This window comes from Psammomys obesus, unplaced genomic scaffold (assembly GCF_907164565.1).
Source record: "Psammomys obesus unplaced genomic scaffold, mPsaObe1.curated_primary_1811, whole genome shotgun sequence".
NCBI lineage: Eukaryota > Metazoa > Chordata > Mammalia > Rodentia > Muridae > Psammomys > Psammomys obesus.
Genome location: NW_026585895.1, coordinates 45,211,010 through 45,234,810, shown reverse-complemented (window position 1 = coordinate 45,234,810; position 23,801 = coordinate 45,211,010). Strand labels below are relative to the sequence as shown.

The 23,801-nt window shown below is 47.9% G+C and overlaps 1 protein-coding gene across 4 annotated transcripts in view; it reads right to left on the bottom strand.

Annotated features, from left to right (window-relative positions):
* Positions 1-23,801, bottom strand: part of Ttll11 (tubulin tyrosine ligase like 11) — a 226,768-nt gene that overhangs the window by 130,460 nt on the left and 72,507 nt on the right. For all 4 annotated transcript variants that reach the window (XR_008719351.1, XR_008719352.1, XM_055600408.1 and 1 more), the window contains exons 3-5: positions 19,671-20,246; positions 7,713-7,808; positions 6,686-6,801 (exon numbers count right to left, since the gene is read on the bottom strand). Coding sequence is in view for 2 of the 4 variants with exons in the window: in XM_055600408.1 (XP_055456383.1) it covers positions 6,686-6,801; positions 7,713-7,808; positions 19,671-20,246 (788 nt within the window). In the remaining 2 variants the exon portion in view is untranslated. The remainder of the gene's footprint in view (positions 1-6,685; positions 6,802-7,712; positions 7,809-19,670; positions 20,247-23,801) is intronic.

The window sequence follows — 23,801 nt, the reverse complement described above, 5'->3', positions numbered from 1 at the left end:
TGCAATTCACAATGCCCCCCAGCCTGTCACAAGCTATGTGGAGCCTCCAAAGAGGCTCACTTTGGCCTTAAATAGTAACATTCTGGCCTTTTCTCCACGAACAGTACGCACATACATAGGGTCCTGTGTCACTTCCCGGCTCCCTCAAGACCTCACTTCTTCCACACTGAAAACAAGCTCCAGTTTCTTTAGTTTGACATTCCCAGGCTGTCCACCTCTGGTCTCTGGGATTCCACGGACCTCCTCTCTCCAATCTACTTCATGCACCTGTCTCTCCAGCCTACCTCAGCTCTTCAGGGGTTCCTGCAGAGCCTCTACCACTGTTTCTCCCACCTGGGGCACACTTCCTCTTGATTCTGTATTTCAAACCCTTTCTGCCTCAACTGTAGAGCTACCTACCTCTTCTTCTCCATTGGAAATTCATCCTGCTGGGAAACAATCTCCCCATACACTTTTTCTCCTTTGATGATTTGTCTTTGCAGTCACTGTATTTAGCCCCCGCCACCTTATAGATCGTTATGTATGGGTCTTAACCTCCCTTTCTGGCCTCTGAGCTAATTTGCTTCTGGAGTCCTCTGGACATACAGTCAGTGCTCAGGAAACACTCAAGATAAAGGAATTCTTATTTCTCTCATCCACCCCTGATGCAAATGAGCAAAAGAGTCAACTCACTTTGGCCCAAACTTTTTTTTTTTACATATATCAGACTTTTTTTTTTTTTTTTACATATATGAGACCTTCGGAGGCACTTGGGATCTGTGTGTGTGCTGGTCCATGGGGTCCAGCCGAAAGACTCCTTCGGCATCAGCTGAAGCTCGAATTTTCAAGCAAAGAACAGCTGTGCCCACACACATGGACTGTAGCTTAGTGAGGGGTCTTCTGGAGGAGTGTTTCTAGAAGTGTGATCACCAGCCATGAGGATGCTGCCCCTTTTAGCATGCATGCTCAGTGCTCATAGTTCTGCAGTGGTGGCTCAGCAGTTAAGAGCACTGGCTACTTTTCCAGACAACTGGGGTCCAATTCCCAGCACCCACATGTGGCTGCCAACCATTTCTAACTCCAGTTCCAGGGGATCTGACACCCTCTTCTGGCCTCCACTGGCACTGCCTCACAGACATGCGGGCAAAGAAGCCACATACATAAAAAAAGGAATAATAAATCTTTTCAAAAGTAAGTACAACCCAAGCGGGAGGACTCAGAGCTTGCGAGCTTTCAGATCATGTGCTTCCTCTACTGCTCTCTTGTTTGTGACAAAGCCACACTCCCTGGTCACACCCAGAGGCCTGGGAGAGGTTCCTCCTCTATTCTCTCAGAACTCTTCTCCTTTGTCATGGGTTCCATGTAGAATTTACCTGCTTTGAGTTTCACCTGTTGGTTCTAATGGCAAAGAGTTCTGGAGATGTGCTTGTCAAGGTAAGAAGTAAAACCTCTGTGAACATCTCTTACTGGCACTGAAGCGGCTCCATTCTTTATAGCAAACAGCGTTCTTCCGGTGATAAGGGGAGCAGACTGAAAAGTTACTGATGGGAAAAGGGCCTTCTAGGCTTCCCTAAGTCATGTTCCAAACACTTGTAGTGGACTCAGGGGCAAGCAGTCTACAACCCAGTTTCTAGTTGCTAGGAGGTATCACAGTCTCCATAACATCCCCTTCGATTCCTCCACTGCTGCACTTTATAAATATAAATTCTGGGGTCCCAAAGGCTTATAAGCCTAGTTACCAGAAAAATCAGCGTTGAGGAAAGAAGAACAGCCTGTGAAATGGCCCCTCTGGGGTTAGATGAACCTTCCCCAAACTAGGGCCTTGTCTGAGAACAACTGGCCATTTACTCATTCACACCTGATGGTTTTCAACACAAAGCTGGGCTAATGCAATACCTTGAGAAAAGAGGACGTTTCCGTTGGTTTTCCTTATTTGTCCCTTTCTCTTTGAGGCTGAGCTTTCAGTGTGCAGCAGAAACCCATCTCAAAGTGAGGAGATTCTGGTCATTTCTGCTCTGCCACTAAGGAGCCTTATGCCTTGCGACAACTCATTTACCTTCTCCAGCTTAGGGCTGCAGAGGGGGAGACACAGGCATAGAATGAGTTGTAATCTCCATTACAATAGTAATCTCCATTATTCTGATCTACTCCTCAGAAGTTTAGGAGCTGGCTGTCACCATCATCGCAGTTTCAAAGCATAGCCTGACTGACCCCTTCATGACCCCGGGACCAGCATTTGTCAGTGCTGTCAGGGAAGGAAGCGACTTGACTGAGCTCACGGCATAATGAGAGGTTAAGGACCTCACCCAGCTCTGGCTGAAGCCAACTTCACTGCTGCCAAGTCAATGTTCTTCAGATGCCTGTGAGAAATCTTGAACCAGGCAGATGACAGGAGTGGGGGCCTCTTGCCTCTATCTATAAAGTGAGGGGTCAGATTACACCAGAGGTTTTAATAGCTTTTGTGGCAGACAGAAACCTTCTCCCTGCAGGTAAAATCTAATATAGGAGGACCCAAATCGGAAATTAATCCGATTGCAGCACACACCGGTTGAAAAAGAGAGAGAGATTTTGCCCAACTGTTTATCAACCAACAAACAGGTACTAAACTGTAGTATATCTAATCTATAATGGAAGAGTATTTGCTATAAAGTGCTAACGCATGCTGTAGCATGGTTGAATATCATGGACATTATACAAAGGAAAAAAATCACAAAAGACTGCATTTTTGTTCAATTCTGTTAAAAAAAACAAAACCTACCAAGAACAGGAAATCCATGGCAGATAAGCAGCTACCAAGAGCAGTAACGGTGGAGGTGAGATCTGGGGTTCAGAGAGTGCTTACAGGACTGGGTTTCTTGTGAAGTGACGGACATTTTGGGGGCTATATGGACTGATATACCTACAACACTGGGGATGTGCCAAATGTCACCAAATCTCACCAAGCTGTATGCTTTTGGGTGTGTGTGTGTGGGGGGGGGTGCTAGGGATAAAATCTAAGGCCTCACACATGCTGGGCAACTTTCTAACGGCCACCAACAGCCCTCTCCAGGATCACTGTTAGTCCATGGCGAGCTCACCACCTCAGATTTATTATATATCACTGGTTTTGAACTCACAGTTCTGCGAGAAAGTTAAGCCAACCATTACTCTGTTTTGTTTCCTTGATGAGCAGTCAAATGAGCATTCGAGACAGCCTGCTGTCAGAAGTGTGGTGGCATTCACCAGCAACTCTAGCCTCAGGAAGCTGAGCCCAGAGGACTGAGAGCAAGTTCCAGGCTAGCACAGACCACACAGGGAGAATGCTTCAAAAAACAATACCAAACCAAACAAAAAAGTGCCCATGAAATTGTTTCATTTGAATGTAGTTATCACTGTTTTATTTACATGTCATTATCTGCTATGTAGAAAAGGCTCCTGGAGGCTTAAAGCAGCCATGGAATTTGCTGAAGCACTTACTAGTAGCTTACAATAGGGTAGAGATTTGAATGTTGTCTCTTAGCCTCAAAAAAAAAAAAAAAAAAAAAGCAGTCTGTTTTTGTTTTTGTTTTTTGAAATAGCATCTCATTTTATAGCCCAGGCCTAGCCAGGAATTCCCTAGGTAGCCCAGGCTTTCCTTCAATTTATGGCAATCCCATCAGCCTCTGAGTACTGGGATTAAAAGGCATAAGTCGTTGTGTCTAGCAAAGAAAGTGCTGCTATGTTCAGAAGGTGGTCAGTGGGGTCAGGCTCTTCTGCCCACAGACCACCTGTGACTGTTCTCAGCCTCAAGAAAGGTCCCAGGGGTTGTATGGAGGTGCAGGGTGCAGGGGCACATGTTGGCACCTTTCTAATGGTTCATCTGCACCCTTCCACGGAAGTCTTGGGGCTGAGAATCTCAGGACGTGTGTTTCTTAATTAAGACTGGGTGGGCAAGTGAAACTCCAGCTGTCTTGATGACAACCATCCCAAGGAGAGACTAATAAGGACCACGCCACAGGCTCCAGAACTGGGCTTGTGGACACACACCTGTAATCCCCCTGTCTCTAGGGAGGCAGAGACAGGAAGACTGTGAATATAAGGCCTGCCTAGGCTTCATAGTGAGACCCAACTCAAACAACAGCGAAAAGAACTGGAAAACTGTTTGTACAGGTAAACTCCAGCCTGGAATTCTACTGTGACGACTCTCACCACAGTTGGAACGGTGTGGTCCACAGTTTTTGGCCCCATAGCCCTGAACATTTTCTGCCTTCCCCACATGTTCTGTCCAGTTATCTTGAGGAACTGAAAATAATTTCAGCCTCAAATCTGGTAATGTTACCACAATAATAATTGCTTATATATTAATGTGCTTTGCAGACTGCAACATGCTCTCATGGATGATCATTGCTTGCTAAAAATAAAATTAAAAAGTGAAATTAAGGGAGAAATCAGTAAATGGCATTTAGCTATTCACACACCTCCTGATGCTACAGGTAAGAAAGAGGGAGATGAAAGGGCTTCTAGATTAGAAGTGAAGCCAGAGTCCTGAAATTCTGTCCCTGGATATCGATACAAACGTCAATGCTTTTTAAATTAAAAATGAGGTGCTGCTGCTTATGACTTGATAAGTTATAAAATGCCTCTTTCATCCTTCTCAATCAATGGTCCTGGGCTCCACTGCAATTCAATTTCAGATCTTCAGCTCTTATGGTTTGTATAGGTAACATGAAACAAAGGAAAAGAAAGCTCTGTCTGTGTTACTTTAGTGTGAAGGGCGGAACCTCTAGTTGTCTGTGTGGTAGCATAGGTTAAAGAATGCTCAGGCCTCCATCCACACACTAAACAGCCCTGACTCATAGCGTCTGAGTCCAGAGGCATCAGAGCATGTTCAGGGTGGCATGGCTGTAGAAGAGTGCCCTGATCGGCTATCCAAGTGATCAGCCCTAAACACACACATACACACACAACCACAGCACTGATATATTCGGTAGCTTATATATGTAATTATTGAAGAAGAGGTCACGAATATTGAGATGGAGTAACAGGGAGGACATACCAGGAGTCGGAGAGGCTGAGAAATAGAAATTATGTAAATATAGTACTATTACAGGACATTTTTCAAAAGAAAAAAAATTAATTTAAATTTTAAAAGTATGCTCAGGCCACACAATGGATATTGAACTTCTTGTTCCCAGTGAAGGAGTCAGAATACCAATGTGTCAAGGTCATCCTAAAATAATCTGCACCCCATGCTACAGAAAGCCACCCACTCCTGCTTGCGCAGAGCACAAAGTCTCTTGGGACCTCATCTTGGCTGCTGAGATCAATAACCATTACAGAATAGATTTTGAAAGCGTGTGCTTTGCTGCAATTAATCTAACTAAATTGCAACTCCAACCAGTGTTCTTTTTCTAAGGGGTAAGTAGTCAGAGTGGTTGCACGTATTTAGCTAGTGGCCGTATCATTTGCCTGCTGTCGGGCCTGAGATGCTAAGAGGATTTGGCGGCCCAGGGACATCACCTCTGAAGCAGGAGTCCGCGAAGGCTGCTCTGGCACAATTGGCTACACAAACCATAGGAGTCAATGCTTGCGGGATGCTGCCAACATGGTAAAGTTGCTCTCAGAAGAGGTCATGGGAGCAGTTACCACCTAGCCTGCCTGAGGATAATATGACCAATCTTTTACATTTCCCGTATGGTATGCTTGCTCAACCATGGCTGCCAAGATGCAGCCCGGGGAACAAACCTCCGAGCCATCATCATAGAGATGGGCACTGCTGAGGGTGGAGGCGCTGTGCTGGTGTTTTCCAAAGATGCTCTGGAAGGCGCTCATGCACAGTTGAGGGGGAGAAGCATTGCCGCGGGGTGACTCAAGCGAGAGCTGGGCTTGAGTCCCATTGCTGGGGAGCCTCAGCAGAGAGATCTAACAAACGCCACTGGCCGGGGAAGTCAGTATTCTTCCCTGCCCCGAGCCGCAACTGCTGCTGCAATGTCTGGGGGCCTTTGGCTGAATCCGGTGTGCGTCATGGGTACGAGGAGAACTGCTGGAAGTGCCTGCTTTTAGGTTTCTGCCAAAGCCATGCACAACAATAGTCAACAAAAACTTTGTGAGAACCCGGCCTGCGTGTGTGGTGGGGGACAGACGGAAGACACTGTCCTGTGCATGCATAGGATGACTGCCTGAAGGACGAGGCAGGGACATGATCCTCGCCCTCGGTGTCCCCATGGGTGCCTGCGGGGTGTGCTGAGGAGAGAATTTGTTTTGGACACTCTCGAGCAGTGCCAGAAGTCACCGACATCCACTCTGCAGAGATTACACCACAGGCGTGTGACGCTCCGTGAGGGAGAGCAGAGGCAGCTCTCGCCAGGTTCGGCTGCTGTGGCCTCTCCGGCACCGTGCCGTCGCGCTCTGCCTGTGCGTCAGGATTGCAAACGGTCGTGGGCAAGTGCAGATTCTGTCACTGAGGAGGTGGAGGTAGGTGGGCACCTCCAGGTTTGGAGGGCTGTGAGAAGTGAAACCCAGTGTCACGTGACCCTTATAGCTGCGTGTTGATTGGTTGGTTGAGTGTAGGCTAGGAATTGGGGCTTAGGGTCTCACACATGCTCTCTGCCCCTGAGTTTCAGTCCCAACCACTCCTGATTTTGAGTTGCTGGTTCCATGGGACCATTCATTTAGATCTCAAGAACTTACTTCACCGGCTCAGGACGCAGCACAGAGAAAGGGAATGAGTGACACAATAAGGACTTACTGAATCTCCTTTTTCTTCTTCAGCGGGTCTATGAGGCGCAGGGTGTCTCTGATCACGGCCACCTTCACCTCTTCATCCACCATGCTGGGGATATTTTCAAACACCCCTGGAGAGAGCTTGGAAGGTAAGGATTCCGAGTTAGTGCAGAACTGTGACCCAGTTCTGATGCTTATCCCTAAGTGCCTTCCAACAAGCTCAAATGGTTGGGCAATTGTACATCTGGTCTTGTAAATTACAAATCCAGAGAAGAAAAATTTTAAACCTTTTGTTCTTACCAGAATGCAATTCCCTCTTACAAATTCACAAAACTTACAAAGAGAAATAATAGCACTATGGTCTTGTTGGTATTGTTTTTTGTTTTGTTAGCCCAGGCTGGCCACCAATTTGCTATGTAGCTGAGGATTGCCTTGAACTCATGATTCTGTCCTCCTGTCTGGACTCCTGGGATTACAGGTGTGCATTACATGTCTGGTCTCAGCGCTTCCTGGATTATCACATTTATGTACGCTTTATGAGAGCTGGGAATATGAAGAGAGCTGAAGAATGTGAAAAGAATCTACATAATCTCCCCAAAACCTAGTAGTAATTTTAGGGGTATTTCCTCTTGCTCTTTAAGTGTGTTTTTTTTTTGGGGGGGGGCTAGGGACAAACACCGTTAAATGTACTGTTTACTTTAGTGGCTCGAGCATGTCGATGTGGCTAACTCATAGTCATAGAATTTCAATTAGTTCATCTCCTGAGGCTAATTAATTAATTCATGTCAAAACTGATGGAAAGGCTCAGCTGCTTCTAAGTTTCCCGCCTTGAAAATGAGGAGAATGGCATGCTGGGAAATTTCCAGGGGTCGGGAAGGTCTTATATTAATAGACTCTGTTTGGAGCTCGACGGAACTAAAATTATTTGACTTGAACAGAAGTTTGCTGTGAAATTTGGAAGATGGCAAGTCTTGGGCAGCGGAGAGGAGGCCTCGCAGGCCGGGGCACAGGCACTGTAGCAGTAAGGCCCAGGGGGGGCCGCCGTCACTTACTTCGTATTCATGCTCAATTCTCATGCTGGGGTTTGCATTCACTTCAAGCAGCATGGGCTTCAGGTTTTTCATCAGGAGAATGTCAAAGCCTAGGATCTGGGCAGAACAAACATGATTCAGAATTACTCCCTCTGGCCACAATTTCTTCTCAGGAATTGAGTATGGTATTAGGGTCATTAGGGGAAAATAAATTCAAACTCGGTCTCCAACCTTGGCCTTGACCCTGATCTCCATCCTCCACAGCCCTTCCTCCTCTGGGTGTACTTGTCGGACCCAAATGGAGAGCAGACATTTTTTATGGAAACCTTGGTAATGGGATGCATTCCCACAGTGCACTGCAGTACTATCTGTGTTGTCCCGAGTGCCGTAAAACAATGACCTCTTTCCTCCTTAACAGGCTTTTTATTATGTTAAGGATTACTAGCAGTCCATCAATTTCTCTCTCGGCCTTTTGTTCCAACTCTGCTCTTTTAAGTTGCTTTTTGGCTACATCTCTGGAAACCTAAGGCCACCTCTTTTAACCTGGAGTGTGCGTGAGTGTCTTGTAAGATTTCAAGGCAGCTCTTCCCCAGGCCACACCTGCTGAGTCAGCCACTCAGAGTAGAATGTGGCAATCTCCCTCCCCTGGGTAAGTCTGATATAAGCCTGTGGGGGGGGGGGTAGGGAAAGAGAGAGAGAGAACACATAGGAAAGAGAGGTTTATTATGGAAAATATGACATTGGCGGGTACCAACCAATTTTGTGGAAGAGGTTTCTCCACAACCTTTTCGGCTCCTAGGACCCTACAGCTGTGCATGGCGCACGCACGCACCACACACACACACACACACACACACCATTAGTAACTATGTGACGCACCAGCGATTTACAGTCTCATTAGGTCCTATGGAGACCCTTTAGAAGGAAGCAGAGCATGAGCCTCAGAAAAGACTGCAGCTTTCCTCAGTAGTGCCTTCTAGTGAGTGAGAGCATCGGCTTTCACATCGGAACTGACTGACCACATGCACCTCCCGTACAAGAGGAGTGTATGTCTCTTTGCTCAAAAAGCATTAACAGCTTCCTGACCGTGACAGCAGAGCATGAAACCAGGCTGGAAAGCTACCCTGAACATGGAACCCTGTGCAGCATTGCCACACAGCACCAAGAGTGGCCAGGCTGGCACTCAAGGCTCACTCCCGCACCAGCTGTGGGACCCTTGGGCTTCAATTCAGCACTGACTGGCCCCAGGTGGCCATGGGCATCTCCTCCCTACACAGTCCTTTGCTTGGATAACTTTGCATCCTTAAGATCCTTCCTAACGAGGTTCAGAACTACATGAACCTCAGATTTGGGGGGCAGGGGGGGTCCTGTTATCTCGAGAGGTAATAATAACATTACAAAATTGCTGACAAAATTGACACAACCCCGAGTCTCAAAAATAGAATGCAGAAGAGGACAGAAAAGAAAAAGATACGGTGCAGACCATATCTTCATCTATGGACTCCAGAGGGAAAGATGAAGGAATCCATTTGCTCATCCATATAGAATATGCATTACTTAAATGATAATTATCAAACTGTAGCTTCATCTATATTAATGAAATCAAAGTCTGGATGGCCATTTTTGGGAATGATTCAAGATGAACTTATGTCTCAGTGAAGGGCAATCAGGATAAGGCACTGGGAAAAATCACCCTTGTACTATTTTTCTTTCCCTGGCCATGAAAAGGAAAGAATGGAAATCAGTAGGAACTGTGGCATGAATTACAGATCTGCTTAATAATAAATGACAAGTGGATATGAGTGATGAGGCCTTTAAGAGACTGGTGACATCACCCGCTTACTGGGGACCTGGCCTGAGTCATATGCGGCAGATGAGGCTGAAGACAATGGCTGGTCACCCCTGATCGTCTGCCTTGGCTTTCTGCTGCATCTTGGAAGGATGGATTTTCACTTTTTAAAACCGAGTAGACTCTTTTCTGTTCTAGGTCCAGTGGACTAGCGAATGTGAGAGATGTTGAGGACTGCAGAAGGGGACAGCGGAACCTCTCCCTACACGCTAATCGGCAACCCATAATGTCAACTATTCGAGAATCTGAGCTTGGCTTGCATGGTGTTGAGTGTATTGGATCTCACATGGGAATGCTTTAGCGTCAGAAAGCCCTGGGTTCCAGTCTCTCTCTCTCTCTCTGACTAGCTCGCTAACAGGCTTTAGGGAAGGTGTTTAGCTTCTCTGAGCCCACTGCCTCACAGGAGAATGGATGTAACGTAGAAGCCCTGCGGCAGCATCAGTAATGGCTATGAAAAGCGGTGCCTACAACTGTGCTTGCCATATAGAAGGCGATCTCTGCTAGCTCGCTTTCCCGTCTCCAGCTAAGCCATCAACAAGAAACGGTGGGGGTGTTCTGTGGAAGTCACAGCAACTGCTCATCAGCTAGCTCTGCTTCTTGGTGGCTCTAGGCCCCCACTGTCTTTATCTGTAAAATGGGAATAAGAACTTTCATTTCATTGATTGGTGCAATATTTACTTGAATTCTTTCTATGACCATGCACCATCAAGCAGGGCACACAAAGGAATATGTTCCTGACACACTGGGCATTTAAGGAAGGTCAAGCAATATTATATATTTTTATAAGTTTAAGGACATCTGAGTTAGTTTCCCCTCAACAAGTTTGATGATGAAATATCCAGTACCAATAAATCTCATATTCACAGGACTGGGAAGAACTTGGAGTTGGACCTTGCTATTAAAACCCCAGACTGAACTGGCAAATAAATAAATAAAAATAAAAAATAAAATATAATTTGGAATTGTCTTGGTCCACAACTTCTCAAGATGGAGTTCTTTGGAAAAAGGAAGCCAGCAAGATTGGATCAATTTTGGCCTATTTTTAATATGTTATACTTCCACGAAGAGACATTTATGTATGTTCTTCTTTCTTGAAAAAATCACAATCTCATCTAGTTCCCCCTTTTAGAAGATCCTAGGAAGCTGTAGCTTGGGAATGGAAGGACCTCTCTCTAGATCTCTCCCACAGTCATGGCACAGCAAGGGCTGTCAAGTGGAGAGGTGGCTTTTTAGTCATGTGATCATCTGCCTTGCGGTGGCTCTCAGCCAACAATTATGCGGTGAGTGCCTCCCACTTGACAGATGCCCTGGCAGGCATTTAAAAACATCGGTGCTTCACTGTGACCTTGGAAGCTTCAAGCTGAGGCTGAGGGTCCTGAGCAACTGACGGTAGACTCGCCCAAAGGCTTCGAGCTACATTCCACAGAGAGAGTGTTCTCTTCCAGGGAGCTACATAACCATCTGAATCAAGTACTCTCGACAAGGAGGTCCAGAAATCCTCAGGTTTACATATAACTGCCCGTGGTCCCTTGTCACTAATGCCCCAGTGAGTCCCATCTCCCAGGGTTTGAGAGTTTGTGCAACCCCTCAGCCACCTCGTCCACTTGAGGGCAAGCTCCATTTTTACTACCTGTTTCTGACAGAAAGACGGCGTGTCACTTTCAACATTAAGTTAAAAAAGGACAGTGGCTTCCGCCTTGGGGTGTACTCCCGCTCTGAAAGAAGCCACCAGGCGTGAAAGTGGGCGGCTCTATTGAGAAGGAGAGCAATGACCTGATTTATCCAGCCACCTCCGAGGCAGGACCTGTGAACTTGGAGGAGGAAGAGGATGCCCGGAGGACTGAAGCCCTGACCAGCCTGTAGACTGGGGCCAGAGACACATCAGTTACCCCGGATTCCTTTTTTGAGGCAGGATCTCACTGTGTAACTCTGACTGACCCGGAATATGAAGATCAGGCTACTCGATAACTCACAGAGATCCGCCTGCCTCTGCCTCCTGAGTGCTAGACTAAATCTAGTGGTGTAAGACTTATTATGGTTATTGCTCTGCCCACGAGTGTTTTGCTCGCTTGTATGTTTGTGAACCGTGTGTGCCTGGTACCTGCTGAAGGGCTGACAGGGAGCTGTGAGCCACTGTGCAGGTGCTAGGAATCAAACCCAGGTCCTCTGCTCTTAACTGCAGAGCCAGCTCCCCAGCCCCCACCCCTAGATTCTAGAGCACCAGGACTAGTAAGACAATGTATGATTGTTGTTTTGAGCCACTAATTTTGCCCCATGGTGATAGCTAGTGAACACAGCATCCTTTCCCTCTAAAATCTACCTTGCCTCCTGTATTCCTCATCCAACTCCTCAGTCAGCCTCCCTTTACCCCTTACCTGTCACCGGCTCCTTTAAAAGCTTTCCAGATCTGGCCCAGTCTCACTGCTCGTACCCTCCCTCAGCTCTCACGCCTTTAAATCATCTGGCATGAGGTGGCAGGGTAACTTCTAGAATGCAAACAGAACATTAGCACTCCTCTGCCCCATCTCTGCCTGTTGAAGGTCAAGCCTGAGGCGTGTCCCTCAGCATCCAGGGTTGGCTGGAACCTGTCTCACATGGCACCCTCATGTCCTCCCTCACTACCGCACGTTGTGGGTTCTAATTACACAGCCCTCGTTTGCTTTAATTTGCTGTGTCTCCCCGACCCCTACCCTTCTCTTCTTCCTGGATGGCACTATTTCTTTGTCACTAGGAATAAAGCACCTCAAAGGAAAGCTGCTGCTGCCTCCAAAGCTCAGCATTTTAGAGGAGCGAGGCCACGGGCAAGGAAAGGACACAGCGTGGCACAGGAGGTAGAGGGGCCAAGGTAGGAGGCCAGGGAAGGCCCTCGGAAGGAGGGATCCTTGGGCAGCCTCTGCTTTCGACTCCCGGCCTCTCACAGGGGATGAACGCCCCACTCCGTCTCAGTGGAGTCAGTCTTCTCTCTATGGCTGCATTAACGGATCTGCTCATCACTGGTGGTTACTCACAATTTGTAAGTCTTCCGTGGTATGTGCGTGGTGGGTGACATAGGTCCCATCCTGTTTGGAGGTTTTTGTTTTGCTTTGTTTTTTTTTTTTTTTTTTTTGTCTGTTGTTTTATTTTTGATTATGAGCTTTTGTTACGCTTAACCAAATTTGGAAAGTTTCAGCTACCACCTCTTTAAACGTACTTTCCTTTCCTCTTTTATGCCGGGGCCACAGCTGAACGTGTATTAGGCCTCCTGGTATGTCCCATGCTTTCCCCTTGTCCTGTTCCTGTCTGTTTAATTTTGTGTAGCTCTGCTGGTGTCTTCAAGTTCACCGAAGTTTTCTTCATTGTCTAGTTTGGTGTTAATCCAGTCAGTGAATAGTTCACATCATTAATAAGACTTTGTTTGTTTTCTTGCTGATGTTTCATTTATTTTGAAGATAGGGTTTCACTGTGCAGCCTCCATCCTCCTGCCTCCATCCTCCTGCCTCAGCCTCCCTGGTGCAGAGGTTACAGGTGTGACCACCATGCTTGGCTTGGATTTCGGTTGCTTTAGAAGTTTCACTTGTTCTTTTTAAGGACTTCAACCTCTCTCTTCATTAAGGTAATATTTTCCTTAAATCCTGTGCATCATTATGTTATTAATTTCCTGCTAGTTCCATCACCATTAAGACTTTGCATCTAGTGGAAGCCTGTCTCCACCTTCCTTTTCATGTGTACTGTTTAGTGATGTCTCAAGTTGGATGCTGGGCACCGTGGTGGTTCCATGCCGAATGTCTAGGTTCCGCTTTGAGACTCTGGGCTTTGTGCTGCAATCAGTCTTTGTAGGTTATTCCGAGGCTTTAAAATCGTGCTGTTTGTAGTCAGATAGGCTGTGTCAGCCAAGGAAGAGTCATCCCTACTCATGGAGGCAGAACATCTTTGATGTCTCCACCGAACACCTCCAGCAACCAGCAAGGCCTCTGGACTCTAGCTGTTCAAGGCCGAGTTCTTCCTGTCCCATGTGAGCTCTTGAACCTTATCAGTTCCAGGTCATTCTTCCCCGCCTTTGTAGATGAACCCTGAACACACACACACATACACACACACACACACTGCCTGGGACTCCACTAAGACTTGCTGGGATCCTGGGGCAGATTTCTGGGCTCATTGCTGATTTAACCACTGGGTTTCCAGGATCTAGCTCATACCACCAGTCGCCTTCCTTGAGATCACCAGAGTCAATGTGACATCCCATCTTTGTCCAATGCTCCAGATAGAAAACAGGGACAGCAGTAGGATCTGCTTTGAGTCCTCCTTTTTCTTGGGGCTCACAGTGGAAGGCCACCATCCAAAGCGCAAGACATTCAGATACCTATTTTTGTGTGTTTTGGCAGCCTAGCTGTTTCAGTTCAGTCCTTCTGGCTCCATCATGACCAGAACTGTGAATTTCAGGCAGTGATGAGTAGGCAGCTGAAGTAAGAGAGTGAGTCCTGTTTGAAGGGCTGGCAAGAGCCTTCTAGAAAAGATCAGTGAGAACAGAGGCCACTTTTGAATGACAAAATGTATGGCTAGAAGGAACATGACAGGGATCGAGTTCTGAGAGAACAGGAAGGATGGATTAGGTGGCCAGGATTGTGAGTACAATGAAGAAGCCATTTGCAGGGTTTGAGCAAGGGAAAGTAACATAATGTGACTGGCATTTCTAAAGGTTCTGTTGGCCACTGCAGGGCTGTTTGTGGGTTGCATGTGGCAAGAAGGGGTAGAAGAGCTAAGGATGATTCGGGATTCTGGTCTATGTCAATGCTGCTAGCGTACTAGAGCAGGGAAGACAGTGGGCAGCAGGCTGGAGGAGGGAGGGTGAGGGCGCCCACTAGCTATCCCGGTAGAACGTGTAAGTAGGCAGGGGGACATTTCAGTCTGGAGTTCAAGCAGAGGTCAAAGTCACCAATATGAATTAAGGACTCAGCAGCATGTGGCTGATCCCTAAAAGCCGTGGGGCAGGATGGGATCATCTAGGAAGGGATGGTAGATGTACGAAGACAAATTCCCAAGAATGGATTCCCAGGGATCTCCAATATTGATAGGTCCAGAGGAAGGGGCTGAGGAAGAGAAACAAGGAAGGTGGCAGAGAAATAGGAGAATGTGAGACCCCCCTTACCCCTCACCATCTGCTAGGGAAATCTTCTTCATGTGTTGAACTCACTTGGGCATCCTCTCCACTGAGAGCCTTCTCCTGGGCAGTTAACTCCCCCCCCCACCCCTTCCTGTTGTGCGCCCTTGGACAGCATGAAGGACAAGGAATGGTGAGCATCTCTGTGAATCTTCCACACTAAATGAAGCACCCCTTCCAGGCACTGTCCTTAGCCATATGCCACACACCTGCCTCAGGCCTCATCTCAGTGGGTACCCAGGGAACATGCTAGATTCTAAAGGAAGAAAATGACTTAGTGGTCGGATGGCCAAGGAAGGCTTTGCAGAGAAAGAAGGTCTCAAGCTACACTTTGGAAGGCATTGAATATAGGAACCAGGGAAGAGGAGAGAACAGCCCAGGCTGGTCAAGACAGAGGAGAACCAGTGGCATAACCAGGAAAGCACCAGAGATGCCCCATGGGGGAGGAAGCAGACCTGGTGTGCTGTGGAGCACCAAGGCTGAGGTGCAGGCAAGCTAGAAAGCAGGCTGGGAGGTGATGAATGCCAGCCTAAGGGCTTCGTTTCCAAACTCAGTTCCAAACTTGGAACACCAGTGTCGCAGTTAGCATTAAAATGAGAACAGTTGCCACTTCATCAAAACTTCAAGGTCCTTCCTCGTGGGTAGGTGTGAGAAGTATTGTCACCGGGAACAACCAGTGTATAAACACCCAGCCTCTCGCTTACTAAGTGACTGTGGTGTGTTATGGGCTGTTCTGCACAGCTTCTTATTGGAACATGCAACAGCTCTGGGATGGAGCTACAAGCTTGCTCGCTACTTGTAACTAAGGAAAGCCAGAATGGGAAAGGTCGCCAGCTACAGTTATTAAGCTCGCCAGCTACAGTTGTTGTAAACTGGAGCTGGGAGGAGCTCAAAGCCAGTGCATCTGAGAAGGAAAACCAGCCCTTGCCCCCTTGACCCCCGCCTCCTGTCCTAATTCTCAGCTTCTTCCTGGTGAAGTGTGAGGTGAGGAAGAGGGCAGAGAATAGTGGAGAAAGAGGCTCATGCCAGGCCTTAGGAAAGCTAAATCTCTAGACACCCAGCAGGAGGGTCATGGCCGGGACGGAAATAGACATGCGGAACAAGAAAAATATACAGACCAAGCCACAGAGTTGGGCAGAACCTTCCTGAGAGGCAAACAGAAGCCCGCCCTCTGTGTGTGTGTTTCTGCCACATGATCATCTACACCCGGGCTGACCTTGATATTTAAGCTGGGGTCACACTGCTGCCCTCAGGACAGCAGATGTGAGGCTCTGTGGCTGGCGCAGCCTGGGAAATGACAAGGGAGAGGCAGGAATGACAGGGCAGCTGTGTTCCTCAGCAGCAGATTACAGGAAATCTGACCACAACTGAGCCGTGCCAGCTGTTGCCTGGCCACCATGTTTTCCAAGCCATTACTGTGGTCGTGGCTAGAACAGGGTCACAGTCACATGCCCCTGAGGAGTGCAGTTTGCTTGCCTAGAATTTATGTTCTGCAATGCTGCCATCTGGCCAGGCCTTTCTACAAGCAGGAAGAGGTACCCAGCAGAGAAGTGACTTCCCGAATTTGTGCGGAGCCTCGGCGCTTTGCAAGGTGCTTCGTAATCCTTATCTCATGGGTTGCCAACCCTGTGAGGCAGATGAGGAAACTGAGTTCCCCCACAGAGTTAAGGGACTGACATGGTCTCATGGTAAGTAGACCTCAGAACCACATCGTGGGAAACCTACTCGAGGTCTGCTCAGGTGTCTGGAGCCCAGCTTTAGGCTTTTTGCATCCTAAAAAGCAAGTCAAACAAAGCAAGCAAGAGTGGCTGGGACTTGGGGACCAATTCCTCTCCCTCAACTGTGTCTCTGAGCCTCATGGCCGACAAATGCTAAGCAGATACCCCCTGACACCTTCTAGAGCCTTTTCATCACCCACATCACTTACCAATGCGCCCACACAGGTTTGAGCAGAGAGAAGCTGGGAGCCATTGGGTGCTGAGAAAGACTCCAACACTCACAAAGCTGGAAAGGTCACCCCCAGCTTTTTCATTCATTCACCCCTGTCTTCTCTCCCTGGGTCTGGAAGCATTTAGTGTGGCCAAGCAGTGGCAAATGGTCATGAGGCTCTGCGCCCAGCTTCCTAGATGTGACCTGACTACACCAGGGGCTCCCAATCTGGGCCTTCAGTCCCCTACAGCCCACTCTGCCCCAGCCCTGATGGCTGCCTATTGTTGCCTGTCTACTGCAAGACAGGTACATAATGGCCATCCCAGTACCCCCTGCTGTGCTGCTGTGGCCTTGCTGGGGCTCTGCGGTTTGGCCATGCTCGCCTGACCCCCTGTGATACTCCTAGAATAGCTGTCACTGCCCAGCAGGCATGACCACCACATCCTCGGGGATGGACCCTGCGTGTGACCACAGCACGAGTGTCTCCTCTGCCTCCACTTTGTGGTGGCCTGGGTCAGTACTTCCTTTCTCTGGTACTGCCTTGAGGTCTTCCTCGCCTGCCCTTCTTAACCAGCTCCTCAGCGCTCTTGGACATGCTTAGGAACAGAAGATCCTTGTAGTGGTGGTGGGGCAGATGGCCATGGGTGGGACTCTAGAGGATAATTTCCACTTCCTGCTTCTCACACTTCCTCGATTCCTTTTCAGGGGCTTTCACCTGATTTACCCTGCTGATGGGGGACCAGCCCTTGAGCAGCCTCTCTGGACTTGGGGCTACCCAGCCTGCTTGTGCATTGGTGAATGGGTGTCCATCTGTGAGAGATGCTGCTTCAACCCCTCTCCTCACTCATTCCTTTTTGCCTGGGGCCCTCAGAGCACAGCCAGGAAACACCCAGATCCTCCTGGCCAGAAAAAAAAAGGATTAAAAGAAAAACAACTGTGCATATTTATGTGGTACACACCAGTGCAAACAAAGCCATCCTACCAGCCCCAGGAATGGGACCGACCTTTGAAATGTTACCCATGAAGGGGCATGTGCTTCAGGAGACTGGGGGCTTTTATGAGGCTCAGAAGCAAGTCAGATAAGACAGTGTCCTGCCTGGAGGAGCATTCATGCATGACCACATGCAGATTTGAAAATTCAGATGTCCAACATAACATTCAGAATAGTGGCTATAATGAAGACAAGCAGGAGATGCAACAGGGAAGAACACATGCACGCACACACATACACACACACACACACACACACGGACACACACTGCTATGCAACAATTTCAAAGATTAGATTGAGAGGTTCCCAGAGGTTCATATTATCTTCTCTTGCCTGGTCTGACAGATCAGGTGTCAGGAAGAGCTTGCTGAGTAAGTGCCTGGTCTCTGGGCCCCTGTCTCACCCCGGAGAGCTATGTTTTTAAGTTGTTCTATATCATTCTCCATTTCCTTCTCTCTCACAAACTGGCTGGTTGCCCAAGACAGTTCTCGCTGGAGTCCCCAGGACAGGTGTCAGAGAGCATAATGGACAGCTCCCAGGACAGTCTTGCCTGGCACCCTGGCAATGTTTGAGGTTGCAGGCCCTTGCCCTGGTATTCTCTGAGTACCTCTTTCTTGGCATTTCCAACATGTTCACCAACGTTGACCAAACTTCTCAGCCTTTGTTGGTTCCTTGTCCCTGTCCATCCTTCTGTTAAGTGGAGGTGTGACAGGGTCCTCATGCCTTCAGTCACTGCTGTGGATGAGTTTCCAGCCCTTTTTCTAGCCCTCCCCTGTCTTTCCCAGATGCCAGCCCAGATATCTGGCCCTTCCCTGCTAGCCTGATCCTTTCCTACAACCTCCATCCATCTTTTTAAGAGCCCAGATATGTGTTCTATCTCAGTTCCTCCCCTTCTCTTTGCCACCAACTATTCTCCTTCCCCAGACCCACAGTCAGCGAGTCTAACCACCCACTGTCCTTAAGTGGGACTCAGCTGTACATATTCTCTCCATGCCTATCAAGACCTTCCTATTCAGAGCCAGCATCTTCTGCTTGTACAAAAGCATTTATCTCATTAGCAAGCTCCTCGAAGCCAGCCTTAGCGTATTCCATAACCCACAGATCATGAAACTGCACACTGGAGAATTAGCAATCTGAGTGCAGTCCAACCCGTTTATAATCATCTGATGGTGGCCACTGACCCAGGTTCTCCACAACCTGGGCCTAACCTGCTTCCCCCACCTCATCTTCTCATCTTTTGAGGCATGAGTTTCATATGCCTCAAAATTCACCCCTAAGCCACACCGGTGCCTCAAACATACCAGGCTTCCCTCTTCCTTCCAAAGCAACATGTCTTCACCTACAACATTCTGTAGCTATACCTATCCCTGCTCCATCCCTTATCTTGGCTTTCTTTCTAGAAACCTATCTGTATGGATCCAGGAATGGTAGATGGGTCCAAAATCCCACAGTACCTGCTCCATTTCCTGTTTTATTCTATCACTTGTAACACTTTGTATAAATGGCTTCTTTTTATCATTTATTAATTATTTATACAGTGTTTTGCCTGCATTTGTGCCTGCGTGCCAGAAGAGGGCACCCGATCTCATTACAGATGGTTGTGAGCCACCATGTGGTTGCTGGGAATTGAACTCAGGGCCTTTGGAAGAACAGCCAGTGCTCTTAAATTAACCTCTGAGCCATCTCTCCAGCCCCTATAAATGGCTTCTTAATGGCTTTCTACCACTATGGATGCTTGGCAATGGACAGCAGTATTCTACAACAATGCCTGACACCCTACTTAAGTAGAAGATAACTGTTCAATGACTGAAGAATGGATGCACAATATATGTGCTCTCACAAGGAGCTCACAGATTTATAGTTAAATGGGGGGAGAGTAGCTTGCCCCAAGCCACCTAGAAAAGAGAAAGATGGAAGTTGGGCAGGAGGTTTGACACAAAGGCCCATAGCAGCCGTGGCCTGTACCCCCACCCCTGGCCAGCCTATCCATCCTTCATTCCACAGCAGGACGGGAAGCCTGTCCTCAGCCCAGTCAGGGCCAGAAGTCAGGATGGGAAGTGGCACGGTTACCTGGAAGCATGTGGGCCCCGGCCTCCCTGTCGGGATGTCTGACTGGTAGAAAACTTTGAGCTCCGGGGTCAGGGCGATGACAGTCTTAATAACTAAGGAGATGATATCAGACCAGACCTTCCTGATGTCCACGCCTTTGGAAGACAGTCTACAAAGGATGCTGGAGAAGGTCCGCTTGCTGCCCGTGCTGGCGCAGTCGGAGTGGACGAACTTGCCACTGTGGATATTCAGTGAGTAGTTGGTCAAGTGCATAAAGATATGGTGCAGATTATGGGGGTTGGGCTCTTGATATGGCTCTGTACAAAATCTAGTGAGTCCATCTTTGGCTATATAAATCTCTAAGGGTTCCAAGGACTTTAGCAAGACGTAGAGACGGATGTCAAACTTGAGCTTGTCAATCAGGAGAGGCTTGCGAATGTACTCCTGGACCACTGCCGGCCGGCTCTGGAGGGTCCCAGTCAGGCGAGTGTCACTGGGATCTTTAATGAGGTAAATTCCATCACCCTGACAACCACCATCTGGTTTCACAATAAAAGTAGGCTTCCAGGTGGGGTCACCGTCTTTCACCGTTCGGACCTGGGAGGGAGGAAGAGAACCGTTAGCGCTGTCGGAGATTACTCCTTCCTGAATGCTCACTAGGCATCCTCCACGGAGATGACACTGTTGGGGAGGGGGTGTGGGTGGGGTACGGTGACATGGGACTTGTCCTCAGTCTTGTACTCAAGAGTGAGGTGGAATATGGATTAGAAAGGCAGTCCCAAGACCTGAGTTCGGGTCACTTCACCAATCCTTAGTTGTGTTCTTTTACAGGTCATGTAACTAAGAAGAGTAGCAGTGGCTTATACAATTGGAACACCTGTGATGTGCCAGGAATCAGGTGCCTTACACCGGTTACCTCATCCAACGCTCCCAGAAAACGGGTATTAGGGAGGGATGCAGCTGTTGCTGTGTGTGAGAGAAAAGAGTAAGCCTTCCTGGATTTAAGCCCTGGTGCTGTCATTTATCAGAGTGAACTCTCTCCATCTCCCTTTTATACCTGTTAAATAGAACTAAGATTTTTTTTTTTTTTTTTAACTCCTGGATCTTGTTTGTTTTGAGACAGGGTATCTTATCTGGTCTGGCCTTGAACTGGCTCTATAGCTGACGATGACCTTGAATTCCTGACCATACATTTTCACCTCCCAAGTGCTAGGATTTTGGATAAGCAAATATCACACCTGCCCATGTGGTGCTGGACCCTGTGCATGCAAGGCAAGCATCTGACCGTCTGAGCAGGCTAAGGACTCAATGAGAAGATAAGCTAGCCAGTTTCCCTTGGGGAGGTGGCACAGTGGAGACAGTCCAGGACCGATGACTCTAAAGTCCTGGGCCTCTATGTTCCTTTCAGTACTCAATGGGACTACACAAAGGGCCAGGCACAGTACCAAACCCTGAGCTAGCACAGGAGAGACAGGCTTTCTGGTTTATCGTGTGTATCTCACAGACTTGACCAATCCCTCGATTGGTCTGGACCTTTTGGGAACTAGGTTCTGTTCTCTGCAGCAGCTGTCCTTCTCCCAGATCCAAGTCAGCAGGACACTCCTGTGACCATCCAGGCACTTGGCCAGGCCAGATCTGGACCTGTGGTTGTGTATAATTTATAGGTACCTGATTCCTCTAGGCTATGGCTTCTAGGTGCTCCCCTGAAGCTCACACGCTGGAAACTTAACCCCTATATGCATATATTGATGGCTTCTCAAGAGACTTGGCAAGGTAAAGTCAGAGATGCCATGAGAGTGGAGCCCCATGATAGCACTGGCAGCTTCATTAAAAAGGGAGAGCGACCAGCATCCCCCCACGGCAGCTACCATATTTGCCATGCCCTGTCCTATGGTGCTCTGTCTCCTTATGGCGCAGTAGGAAGGCCCCTCGCCAGCTTCCAGCATCTTGACATTGGGCTTCTGAGCCCCTGGAGCTGAAAGCCATACATTTCTATTCTTTACAAAGCAGCCAGGCTCAGCACTCAGACAGCCTGAGACAACCAGGTGCCTTTGTCCCGGTGCTTTGCAAAGCTACAGAAGGAGAGGGACCAGAATGTCAAGAGAGGCGGCTTTCCTTGGGGACATGTGAAGATGGACACCTGGCTCTCTGCAGCTCCTGCTGTGGGAGCTCTGCCCTGAGCTGTCACCAAGAGCAGCGCCCGGCAGGCAGGCTGAGTCGATGATGGTGGAGTGCTGGCCTCCCATCAGCCTTTGCCTTGCTGTGTAAGCCTGACCCCAGCCCTCTGCACTCTGGAATGTACTTATCTCTGACTGGCCTATATTTCTAACTGAAGCTTTTGCCGATTCCTTGGGCTTGTAAAAGATCCTTAACAATGGAGAAACACTTAAAGCCTTAATAATGGTTCACATCAATTGTTTCCCCCATGTCAGCAGGATCCCAGAATGGAACTCCACAAGAGATCAAAGCTGGCTCTTGGACCCCCTGCAGAGCCTTTTCTGCAACGGTGACCTTGACGTTTATGTCGTTATTTAATATTCATCCAAGGCATCCACATGCATGGCCTTTACAGTAAATATGAGGGCCATGGACAAATGGCAGCCATGGATCAGCGAGTGAAAAATGTCAAGTTTGCACTGATGGGTAATTTTTCCCTCTGGAAAGCTTTTGCTAGGCAGATGATAGTAACAGTTCAATCTATTATCAGGAGTGATATTTTCTCCTTTGAATTCAGGGTATGTGCCTTAAATAAATTAAACTACATGGTCAATAGGCTCTGTCATTCATTACACTGTTAAATATTTCTTCTGCTCTTTGCCAGAGTCGTCATTACAAATCAAGATTATTAATTCTAATAGAATCGTTGAATTTTCAGAACCAAGAGGATCCTTGGAGACCCATATCATCCCACCCACTCATAATTCAAAGGGGAGGCTGAGGCTGAGAGAAGGGATGGGATTTGCCTGGGGTCCCATAACTGGCTAGAGGGACAGTTAGAATGAGAACCCATGTCTCTTGATCCCACCTCAGGTTCGCTGTGCCATTTTTACTCTTGATATGATAAAATCAAAGCTGTTTTTCTGATTACTGCGGGAAAGACTATCTTAGTAACTCAGACATTATTGATGGCTGGGCTCTCACCTCACCCTGGGATATGGCTGTGTCAGAACTGTGTCTGTGGATCCTGAGCTTTCCAGTATACCCCAGCTTCAAATCATCTGTCTGGGCTCCTAGTATGTTCAGAAGTAGGTGTCACAGCCTGGCTCAGTCACTATAGTAACAGCTATGCGAACAGGACCTGAGTTTCATCCCCACATAAAAAAAACACTGGAGATGGTGGTGTAAGCTTCTAATCCCAGTGCCAGGGAGGCAGAGACAGGAGCATCCTGGGGCTAGTGGGCCAGCTAAGAGGATCCACAGGGCTCTTGGGCCGGCCAGCCTAGCTGAACTGCTGAGCTTCAGACTCAAAGACCTTGTCTCAAACACAGAAAGGGTGAAAAGCAATTGAGAAAGACATCTTGGCTTTGACCTCTGGCCTCCAAACACAAGTGCTAGGTCTAGAAAATGAGGTTTCTATATTTTTAGTCCCCTCACTTCTTTAACAAAGGGAAAAAAATATCAGAATTCATATCCTCTGATTGCTGGTTTTGCTCAGTAGACACGTTCCCCTCCAATGACTGATGTAAATACAGTTTCTATCCCTGGTCCCAACCTCACCCTCTGGATATGTCTGGATTCTGGATTCTGAGGTGCGCACTCAGAACCACCAGACTAAAGTGAATTAAGCCACAATACCATCTGAAGCCACTATCTGAAATGAAGTTCTATGCCTTAGAGTTGGCCAGAATGTGAGGGAGACGGCTCTTAAACTACAGCTGATGGTATCTCTGGTTTATCCAACTCTGCTGTCGGATGTGAAATCCATTATCTTGTAACTGTATACACGGATGGCTGAGAGAGATACTCTGAGTGTGCCCGACTGGGTTGCTTGGCATTCAGAAGGCTTGTTGAAAATTTTCTGCATCTTTTACTGCCCCCTAGTGGTCATTCTGGAAAGGCATCTGAGGATGCCAGGCTGTTCAAATTTCCAGCATTAAACTTAATATTATTAGCCTTAAAAAGGAAGGGAATGCTAACAACGCTGCAACCTTG